General features: G+C 46.5%; 1 protein-coding gene across 10 annotated transcripts; it reads right to left on the bottom strand.

The window, feature by feature from the left end:
- Nucleotides 1-641: 641 nt before the first annotated feature.
- On the bottom strand, nt 642-9,546 carry LOC105462535 (RING finger protein unkempt homolog). 10 transcript variants are annotated; one of them, XM_011709198.1, is made up of 12 exons: nt 9,235-9,546; nt 8,171-8,380; nt 4,732-5,154; nt 4,095-4,318; nt 3,610-3,752; nt 3,205-3,411; nt 2,722-2,914; nt 2,361-2,629; nt 2,056-2,268; nt 1,797-1,952; nt 1,557-1,709; nt 642-1,422 (listed from the first exon to the last, which is right to left on the bottom strand). In XM_011709198.1, the coding sequence occupies exons 1-12, from the start codon at nt 9,291-9,293 to the stop codon at nt 1,267-1,269; spliced, it is 2,406 nt and encodes an 801-aa protein (XP_011707500.1). In that variant the 5' UTR covers nt 9,294-9,546; the 3' UTR covers nt 642-1,266. The 10 variants fall into 10 exon arrangements, with proteins under 10 accessions (XP_011707500.1, XP_011707502.1, XP_011707493.1 ...); XM_011709200.1 differs by having other exon boundaries at nt 3,205-3,387; XM_011709191.1 differs by having other exon boundaries at nt 1,557-1,952.
- Between the last annotated feature and the right edge of the window lie 1,651 nt (nt 9,547-11,197).

Raw genomic sequence — 11,197 nt, 5'->3', positions numbered from 1 at the left:
CAAGAAAGCAAACGTATTTGTTTTCTTTTTTTTTTAATGTAAAATTGTTGAAAGTATTGATGTCATTGTAAACTTCGATGTGTCCGAAGTGTTTCTCCAATAAACTGTTTAATCGTTATTACCTAATGAACGTGACTAAAAGGCGGAACAAATAGAAAAAGGAAAGAGAAGAAATAAGCGGTAGTAACATCGATAGATAAAAAAAACGAGAAACAAGTGATATATAATACCTTTTATATAATAAAATTGTTTTAGCGCTATCTATTTCGGTTGTTTTGTAAACTCCCATACTCTTTTTATAACTATATATGAGAAATCTTTGTTGTTAGATATATAAAAACCTAGAAATTATATAATATATAATATATATACCTCTTATATATAATATTTATATCTTCAATATTAGGTTTTCAACGAAAAATATAAAATTTGTTAATACTTATATTATTACATTCAGTACGAATCAATTGGAAAATCCTATTAAATATATAGATTTAAATATAATAGAAATATCATTTTTTCTGTGACATACGTTTCACAGCTCAACCATCGAGAAAAAATTCCTCCCAATTTTTTTTTTTTAATCTTTTTAATGCAAACGGGAGGAGACTTTTGTTGCGTTTATTAATATTATTAATTTCTTTTTCTTTAAACAATTATATAGTTTTCGAGGTCCCGAAACTTTGTCCACAACTGCGATTATATTGTTCTCGCGCGCTAAATGTTCTGTAACCCGCATATATTTTGCGTCTGTAAACGCTAAATGTGTATAGTTAACACCCTGCTAGATATTTATCTTGAATTATGTATAAAATAAAACATCTTTGTGTTTTTATTTTTCTTTTTTATCTTTAGGATCGATAACGCTGCTTGTTAGAGAGCGTTACATTTAAAAAATGTGATATTCACTGAATATATATCTATACATATATCGAGAGAGAAATGTCAATGTAATTTAAGATTACACCAGTAAAGATTCTATATCGTATTTCACGTATCTCACACTTTGGCGATAAATCAATCGTGTTCTTCAAATCGGATTCCAGCGGGTACATGCTTACCGCGATAAGAAACGTTACAGTGCTCTCAGTTTTTTTTTGTGTGTCACTGTACCAGAGTAAAAATACAAGTCCCTTTGCAAAATCTCTACTCACATGATATTCTCATTCAGAGTCCGCGGTTGTCATCGCCTTCTCGTTCTTTCTTTTGTTTTTTAAACAGACGAGAAGCGGAAATTGTAACAGGATTCTAAGGGAAGGTCGGGGTCTAACTTGTTGAGACAACTGGTGTCTGACAGTACGGGCACTCACGCTGATTCGGCGCGCATGTAGAGCAGACCACGTAATGATTGCAGGCCAGGGTAACTGCACGATTCTGTTCCTCGCAAACCATGCACTTTGCTGCCGTTTCTCTGTACAGCACCTGGCAATACAGCAATGTCAACAGGATGTTACATATTTTATCATTTCCTCCCTAATCACATCAAATTATATCATAGCGATTAACGTGTCAAAAGACACTAGCGCACGTTTTGACGGAACAAAAGATCTCTTTACCTTTTCCACCTCCTCGAGATCCGAGCGCAGTTGCGACTGAATTGATTTCAAGGTTGCTATCGATAGCGTTCTGAGCTCGCTTATTTTCCTCAGTGAATGCAAATACGGGCCGCCGTTGGACGCCTTATTCTCGACCCTGAGCGCTTTCAGTGCCTGCGAAAAATCCATCCTCTCGAATACAGCGAATTGGGATTGCGGTATCGCGTGAGTGGCGCGCGCTAAGTTAGACGGGATATTCACCTCGTCCCTCTGCTGCTCGGCGATGGTCGCCTTTCTCTTCGCCTCCTCGCTCTCCATCTGCCAAGCCGCGCAAGCCGCGCGCGCTTGATTAATACGCTCGTCCCATGTCGCCAATTGAGCGCGGCTCGACGACAGTTCGTCTCTGAGCCTTTGTACCTGCAATACGGCGTCGTGCATTATATGCGACCGATTACCATCACGACTCATTCTTGAGATTATAGCCGTGAAAAAAATTCTTTAAAAATCGTGCAATTCTAACCTCGGACAACGATCCTGTGTTACTTGGACTAATGGAAAATGCATTGACCAATGGAGATGCCGGTAGAGTGGGTTGCGTACGCGACGGTGACATTCCTTGGCTCGCGAAATCGAATAAACTACTATTGAATCCACTAAGCTTAGAAGCCGAGCTGCTAAGTTGCGAAATGTGATTGCTAAATGGATCTGATATCTGATTCATAAATGGCAATGTCTGAAAGTAACCCGAAGACGTCAAGTTAGTTAAAAAAAGAACAAACGATTCGATATTTTTCACAATACCAACAGAAACAAGAGTCAGCTTACGGATTCCATGGAATCTTGATGAGAGAATCTCGAGCCGGTGAGAAAACCAGTCTGCAATTGCTGAAGCGGGCTCGACGTCGATGGCGAGAAATTGCTTAGAACTGAACGTTCGGCCATGCCCGGTATGTTGACCGGGGCTGAGCTACCGAGTAGACCGGAGCTAGCTAGGCCCGCCGATATCGAATTGCCAATCGGTGAATTTGTATCCCTATGAATTGAGTCGACTAAATTTAACGGGTCGTCTAAATGTAACTCGTCTAACGCATTTCCTGAAATAGAGATCAGACGTCCGCGTTAGAGCATGTGTATATGATACGTAAACATGAATCGTGACACACGATACTGTGCCGCACACACTTACCTACTACAGATTCCACAGTATCGTTTGAATAAAACGAATTTGAAAGTGGTGAAACAGTGGTTGCTAATGAGTGACTGCCTAATGTCCCGTTCAAATTGTACGCAATGTAGAGACTTTGTTTTTGTTGGGCCTTTTCAGCTTTTGTTAACAACGGATCGCTGTCAATGGCGACCATTTGCTTCCGAATTTCATTCTGTCGAAATCAATGCGAACATCAATCATAATATATACGAATGATTCTAAATTATGATGATTTTAAATTTTATATCAATACTCCAAGAAGTGAATCTAGAATTAAGAATAAAAACAAAATGATGCTAATTATTTTATATATGTTTACATTTTATTATTACAAGTTTAATAAAAATTGGAGCTACGCTCATGCGAAATCTCTCTTCTCTCAGGCTCTAAATTTATTCCCGATAGTATCGCTTTATGCTAAACTACAGCGTGCCACGTTCAAAGAAAAAACACAAAACTTACAACTTGTATGAGGGAACTAGGGTTGTAAAGTATGCTCGTAAGTTTTTGCTGTGCGGCCGCCGAATTTATGCCGGAATTGGTATTATTGGAATTGTGCAGTTGAGCGCCCGGCGCTTTGCTGTGCGAGCTGTTACTACCCAAACTGCTGGTGCTGGCGGATTCCGAGACCTCGCCGCTTCCATTCTGCAAGTCAGTCGACCGATAACACTGTGTTTTTAACATGGACATAAAAATGTCATCTTAAAATCTCTGATAAGTAAATAACAAATTAAATTCTATCGGTTCGACAAAAAATTCGCTACTTTACTCTAAATTTTTTGCTCTATTTTTTTTTTAAATCTAATCCAACGCGAGTCGAAAGCAGTCTATACGATACGATATGCGAGAAGGAACTCCGAGACTCACGCTGCTGTCACTGAGTTGCTTATCCTTGTCGTGCGAGCGCTTGTCGGGAGGAAGAGCGTTGCTGAGTATGTCTGCCAGATTCGCTCCGCAATCTATAGGTACCGCCATATCCCTCGCCAGGCTCATTTCTTCTGTTGGCAACACTGCTTCCATCAACACACCATACCAACGTCCCAATATATCAATTTTGAGAAACAATTTTGACGGCTAAGATTTAGCATTTTTTTGTTTATCAAGCTCCGGCTCTCTACGTGTAGTATATCCGAATGTAACTCGCGAAAGGGACCCGCGAGCGCGAACGCCGACCGACCGCGGGTCGCGGGGGGATCGACGTGCGAGCTCGCACCGCCGAGGTGAGACAATTTCGAGAGACAGTATCGAGACAGCCAGGTAAACGCGCGTATCAGACTCTACGTGATCTCTCGCCGTGTACGCATAATTTCATTGAACTTACAAAAGTAATATAATAAGACTGTTTTACGTACGATTGATGAGTGTACACTCACGGTCAACATGCGCGAAGGCGCAGAAGACGCCGCGCGGGCAATAGCCGGCCTGCTGCACGTCGTTGCATTTGGTGGACTTGTAGATCTCCGGATGAAACTGCTGTTCCGTGCGAGTATGACAGTACGTGCACGCGTCCCCCTGCTCGCAGTTGCCCGGCTCGCCCCATTCCTCGCCGTGCTTCACATTCGGACACGGCGTTGAGCTGCAACCGTTCGTTAGCATTTAGGAAAAAATTACCCCCGGCGTAATGCGGCGTCTACAATGAGACTTAAGATTTAAAAAAATTGACCGATCACAAAATTGATTATTCCTCTCACATGAGAAAAATAATCGATTGTGACTAGTCAATTTTCTGAAATCTTAAGTCTTGATTAATTCGCGAGATGAATAATCGACTATGATTGGGTCAATTTTCTTAAAAATCTTGAGTCTTATTGCAGACGCCACTTAACGCGGTTGTCTACAATGAGACGTAAAATTCAAGATTTAAGAAAATTGATCAATCATTAGTCGATTATTCATTCCACGTGAGAAGAATAATCGATGGTGATTGGCAGTCATTTCTTAAATCTTAAATCTCATTGTAGACGCCGCTTAATCGGGCTAATTATTTACCGATATTTATACTTCCGCGGGCTGCGCCGCTTGTCCTTGCTGTTGTGATACTGCGGACAGGCGTAACCCTGCCGGCAGAGCCGCGGCGGTCTCTTGCACGGCTCGGTCTTATAATTGCTCAACACATAGTTCGTGTCCTGCCACTTCGGGTCCTCGTTCATCAGGTTACGCTCCTTGTCAAGTATGTTAGGCCCGTTCGACGAGGAGTTCGGGTCCGAGTCCGGATTCTCCAGCGCCTGGATCTCCTTGATGTCGTACACGGGCGGGCGCAGGTCGTGATTGCCGTGCGCGAAAGCGCAGTGCGGGCCATTCTTCACGCAAAATCCACGGGTGTCGGTGTCGTGGACGCACATGCACGTCTTGTAGTAGCGCAGATGATAACGCCTCTCCGTGTCGCCCGCGGTACGATGTAGAAACGGACACCTGTTCAACGAGATAACATTTTTTTTTCCTTTACATCCTCGATCGAGACTTTTCACAAAACATTACGACTCTCGTGCGTTCTTCCTCTTTTCTCAAGCGGCGACCGCAATGAGACTTAAGACTTAAGAAAATTGACAAATCATAGTCGATTAGTCTTTTAATGTGAGATGAATAATCGACTATGATTGGTCAATTTTCTTAAATCTTGAGTTTTAAGTCTCATTGTAGATAACGCTTTAATCGTTAACCTTCATACTTGTATTCATTCCTTAGGTAATATTGAAATTAATAGACTAGACTTCCACTGCATTCAATTTTCGCTCGTTCTTATGACGCTTATTACGAATATTATTATTTTCATATTAATTTCTTATCGTATCCAAATTAAGAATAATTTTTATAAAAGATGCAAATGGATAACCTATTTGCATCTTTAATAAGATTTGCATTTTCATTAATAAATATAAATTCATTAAAATAGACATTAATAAATATAATAAATAATTTAAACGTTACACGAAAATATAAAAATTTCTCTTTGGAATTGCCATATGCAATTTCCTTTTTTTTTACGTGAATTATATTCCGAGATGTAACTATATCGAAAAAAAAATAATATAAATAATTTCCTAATCTATTAAAAAAAAAATAGAAATATAAAACGGTTAAAAGAAATTGAAATATGTAATAGCGATTGTATTAAAATTTTTAGAAACAGATATATCTCCGTTGTATATTCCGAGCAAGCTACAAGAGACATCGAACTGGTATTTTGTGATATTTGCAGTAATATTTCACGATTAAATCGAGAGGTTCAGCCGAGTGGCGGGCAAAACTGTTGGTGATTCGATTGCGGCGCGCCTAACACCCCGCATAAGGTTTTGGATACATAGTGATTCTTTGTTGTGCCATCGTGCCAAGTACGCGAGGGAAAATCGATAAGAGAGTGGGCTTCCTTTGTTCGGCACAAACTCGTAACGTTGGGAATTTTGGGGAAGAAGTTCACACACAATGTGCTCGCGACGATCGCCCGATGAGAATCACTTTACCGCCGAGTGTACCGAGCGTAATAAAAGTTCACAGCCGTAAAAATAATTTACGGCCGATTTAAAGGACGGTCGGCGGAGCAGCCATCGTTTAACCCCCCCCCCCCCTCCGCCCAAGTGACGATATTTCCCGCGTAAAAATCGAAGTATCTGTTAGAGAAAAAAAAAAGGTAATGGCGATCAAAAGTGCGATCTTATCCGTGATATTCTTGCAAAATTTTTATGATGATAGAAAAAAAAGACTGTAATAACATAAAAACACGAGAGTCTAAAGAGAGATTAATTGTTGTGTATACACGCGAAACTTATTCGAGTTCAGTAACACGAAAATCGAGCCATTACGCTCTTTGCAATTTAATAAAGCAACTCGCTCGTGACTTGTAATTAGTTGAATGTTGCTCGATTACGAATGTCCACCTGTTTACGCAAATCGAATGCGTACTTCGATGCGCGCGCGTTTCACGTTTACTGTCATGGAAACGAAGTTGCAAAACGTTGGCTGGCGTTGTTAAAAATATAGTATGTTAATTTTATGCGTAAAGTGCAAAGTTAACTATGGTATTGTTACAGTGTCACTGCTTCCGGCAAGAGGCACATGTATAATCGATATACACCGCCGAGCTCTATCTAAGGAAAACACACGTGTTCCTCCAGGATCCTAGAAATCGAAATTCTCGAGAAATTCTCACAAAGAAAAAAAAAACAAAATTATCTCAAGAACGATCCAGAATACTGGAACTTGTGAGACGAGTTTTCGGGATTATTGTCATTATCGGAAAGGAATTCACGTGAAAAATGTTGGGTCGGTCGAAAAACGTATCACACAGCATCTTCTCACCACCGAGCCCGCCGGGGCAAAGCCGCAACGATTACGTGTGCGTTACGTGTCAACGACCAACAACGGACGGGGACCACGCGTCTGGTTCTTCTCTTCTTTTTTTTCTCTCTCTCTCTTTCTTTCTCTCTTTCTCTCTCCAGCCTCCGATTCGTAAACGAGCCGCGCCGTGGATCTGCGTGGATCGTGGCGATAGCCGCCGCCGCCTCCTCCTCGAGGAGATGAAACTTTCTCGAGGTGTTCGGATTCCGAGGTTTCGCGCGCAGATTTCGCGGCAAGGATCTATCCGCGCGAGGATAGATCTTCCCTCCCCGAGAGAAAGGAAACCGCATATCACACAGGCTGTAAACACCTAGCCGAGCGCGCGCGCGCTCTACGCGACGGAATACATACTTTAATTTATGTATATACGACGCAGCACGCGGCTTGCTGTTGTGGGTCGATAGGAGGCACGCGGGCCGCCGAAAAAAAAAATTGCGATACGCAATTCCGCGCGTGCGACGTGTTATTTTTTTTCTCTCCTTCTCTCACGCTCCTGGAGCTCCGAGAGCAACAATTGTTTCTCTCTCTCCGCCGGGGGATGAAAGAAGCCCGCGCGCGCGGAACGCGCGCCGGGAACGTAAACACGTAGGTGCGCGCGCGAGGACACGTACGCCGCGACGGCAACGCTACGGTACATATACGTAGCGCGTTATGTTTTATATATATATTATGTATAGATATATATCTCATATGTGTATATATACACATATCGCGCGTATCCTTATCGATACGATAAAGTCTGCCGTTTCGGCGCGATACCGCGCGATATAAACGAGAAAGATATCAGTGCCTCGCCACGACGAGGCGCGAACGTTGGCGACGTTTCAACGTGAAAACATCGTCACGAATGCCGTAACCGCTCCTGCCATGATATACCCGTGTACACATACACAACGCGGCGCGCACAGTCACATTACCACTAGAGCGGAGAGAAGAACGCGCACCGCGCGCGCGCGCGCGCGCGCGTGTGTGTGTGTGTGTGTGTGTGTGTGTATGCGTGTGTGTATGTGTGTGTCACGTAACCTGGCCTGCGCGATGCGCAATAGAAAGGAGCAAAGGGAAAAAAAAATTAAATAAAAGGGAAAACACTTACTCATCTCCATCGGGGCAGATGCCAGTCGTCTCGTCGTACTTGGTGCAATAATTGTCGGCGCTGTAGTTGAAGGTGCGGTCCCGCTTCCTCACCGGCCTGCGCCTCCGCTGGTTCATGAAGTGCCAGTTGAAGCACGTGAACGGCCGGTGCTGCGTGCATTTGCGCTGTATGAAGAGGGGACACTGGTCGACACGGAACTCCTTCAAGTATCTGGAATGCGAATCCACCGTGCTAGACATTACTTTATTCTCTCCTTCGTCCCGTAGGTTGCCCGCTGCCACGCGCTCTCTCTTCCCTGCCTCCACGCTGCCTTCGCCGCCGCCACCGCCGCCGCCGCGCGTCTCTATCCCTCTCTCTCTCTCTCTCGTCCCGTCGCTCATACATGTATTTTTGCGGATCCGTAGGACGCGCGCGTCGCGTATAGGCCGCGTTCGTTGCTCGCGGCTCTCCCGTTCCTCCCTTTCCGTCTCTCTCTCATACCGTCGCGCGCGCTCACTCTCGCTTAGCTCTCTCACTCTCACGTTTGCACGATCTCTCGCTCCCTCCCTCTCTCTCTTTCTTTCTTTCTTTCTTTCTCGTTCGTCGCGCTCTCTTCCTCTCTATCCCACTCCGCTCCCTCTCTAGCCGCACCGTTACCTTCTACTTTTAATCTGTCTCTCTCCCTCACTCCCTATCTCTCCCTCCCTCGCCCTCTCTTTCTCACAATATGTTTGATTTATTTTTCCACGCACTCCACTTTCCGGGATACGTGGTGGTCCCGCGCACTTCCCGGCGCACAAATGGCCCGCGACTTCGTTCACACGTACTCCCTCGCTCTCTCTCTCTCTCTCTTTCTCTCTCTCGCCGACTCTTCTCTCACTCCCCCTCGCCCGCTCGCTATACTTTTTCTCGCGGGGGCTATCGGCGGCGGCGGAGGACAGGGACATGTATGTATACGCGGTGCGCGCGACATGCAGCCGCGGCTCCGAATCGCCGCTGCGGCCGCGCCGCGCCGCCAAGTTATCGCGCCACTGGTCTCGCCACAACCTGGGGCACGGGCGGCCCCGGCCGGCCGCTTTACTTACGTGTAATGATTCGCCTTCTCCGCCTGAGCTGTCAACAAAGGTTTCGAGTCGGACTTCATCTTGGATACAACAACGCGAGCCGCCACCGACCAACCGCGCTCGCGCACGAACACACGCACTAACACGTACGGCGTACGCCACCGACCAACACGGCGCACCGTTGCAAACACCGTCACCGTCACCGTCGTCGCCGTCGCCGCCACCGCCGTCGTCGTCGTCGTCGACACCGCCACGACCACCGCTACGACCGTCGCCACCGTTACCGTTCACCGTCGCCGCTACCGCCGCCACCGTCGTCGTGTCGTCCTCGTCGTCGTCGTCCTCGCCGTTCGCTCGCGCTCGCTCTTGTCCACCTCGTCCTCCTGCTCCCCCCCTCCCCTCCCCGCGGCCACCCGCCCGGCCCGGGGCGCGCGCGAATCCTATTGGACGGGGAACGCGGGGCCGCGCGCGTCGCGCACGACGCAATACACGTTGTAACGCGCCTCCGCCGGGCCAATCGGCGCCTTCCCTCCCCGCCGGTCACGTGACGCGCCGTAGGCTTTCAAGGTCATTGATGTTTTGGTTCACGCATAAACAGGCGTCCGCGCCAGCGATCGGCGGGCGACGCAAGATGCGACGGTCCGACGGAGGCGAGGACGAAGACGAAGACGAGGCGGCCGAAGTATCGCGTCAGCGGCCGCCGCCGTCACCGCCACCGTCGTCGGTCCTCGGCGCGTTTCACGCGCCGTTAGAAATCCGCCTTTCTTGTTCGGGCGGAACGGGATGTCTCTCTCCGGGAGAGGGAAGAGAAGAATTCTCCGAGGAGTGTCCGTCGCGTCATCCGTGCCCGTGTCCCGGAAAGAGACGCGTTTCGATAACTTTCCGATTTCCGATAACGTTTAATAAGGGGGTTGGGGGCGGGGGAAGCCGCGGCCTTCCTCGCGGTGCGCCGCTTCCTCTCCCTCGACGGGAGACTTCTCTCATCGACAAGTCGTGCGTCGACTTATCGAAACACGCGAGCGAGAGAGATAAGCGGTGGCCGAGGAGAGTGCCCCGTGGACGTACATGTTATTGTGTTGTTTTTTTTCGTTTTCTTATCTCCGAGATACGACTCCCGGCCCCGCGATTTATCAAGGTGGACGAGGCGATTCGCTCTGCCGTCGCGCCGGTCGCGCGTCGCGGTTTCTCGCGGTGAATGCTCCAGAAAAATCTCTCTCGCTCTCGAGAATCGATAACTCGCAAGAAGAGAACGCGCTGCAGAAGGATATCGCAACATTGTCCGCGCGCGATCCCGTCGCGGTGCCGTGCCAGCCAATTGTCACGAGAGAGAGAGAGATTTTCTCGCGGCGTAGAAAGAAAAAAAATGAGGGGCACCCCGCTCCACTCGTCGCGCACCTGCAAATCCTGACGCCGTGATTGTGCCGCGGGATCTCGAACGACACGTATCTGGAGCGATGTGTAGGAATTTACGCGTATACCCCGCGATAGTTGCGCGATGCTCCATTCCGCGATCTTGGTCCTCTTCCTCCTCTCGCTCCCTGCCTCTTATCCTCGTCGAGTAACTTTCGATCTCGTTAGCCTCGTCCGAATTTCGAGCACGAACGGCGCCGCGTTCCTCGCACACCGGAACTAGGAATCCTGCGAAGTTCTATTTATTTATAAATTACGAATTGCGGAGATCGAGAATTGGAGATTAGAATTCAATCGATCGGAACGAAACAGATTAAGACCGAATTATTTGACTCGGTCGATTTCCAATCTTCAATTCGCAATCGTCAATCTCCAATGCACAATCTGATCAAATTCTGATCGTGATCGCCACCTCTTCGATTTTCGGCTGGAGATTTAAGTTTTTGTTTTTTTTTAGCACATCACCGACCGATTAATCTGAATTTTGATGAATTTTTTCTTATAAGGAAATAATAGCGTAGAGCTGACGGTAAGAATCTTTTGGCCGGCACATACAATGAAATGACACGAGAGA

Source organism: Wasmannia auropunctata, unplaced genomic scaffold, assembly GCF_000956235.1.
Source record: "Wasmannia auropunctata unplaced genomic scaffold, wasmannia.A_1.0 LD336097.1, whole genome shotgun sequence".
Taxonomy (NCBI): Eukaryota; Metazoa; Arthropoda; class Insecta; order Hymenoptera; family Formicidae; genus Wasmannia; species Wasmannia auropunctata.
Note: the sequence above shows the minus strand (reverse complement) of the source record. Positions and strands in the feature narration are given on the sequence as shown.

Coding starts and splice junctions, on each gene's coding strand:
- LOC105462535 (XM_011709191.1), bottom strand. CDS start 9,293: ATGAAGTCCGACTCGAAACCTTTGTTGACAGCTCAGGCGGAGAAGGCG. Junction 3,412..3,609: donor AGCAACTCAGTGACAGCAGC/GTGAGTCTCGGA, acceptor TTAAAAACACAG/TGTTATCGGTCGACTGACTT. Junction 2,915..3,204: donor CTAGTTCCCTCATACAAGTT/GTAAGTTTTGTG, acceptor TGATTTCGACAG/AATGAAATTCGGAAGCAAAT.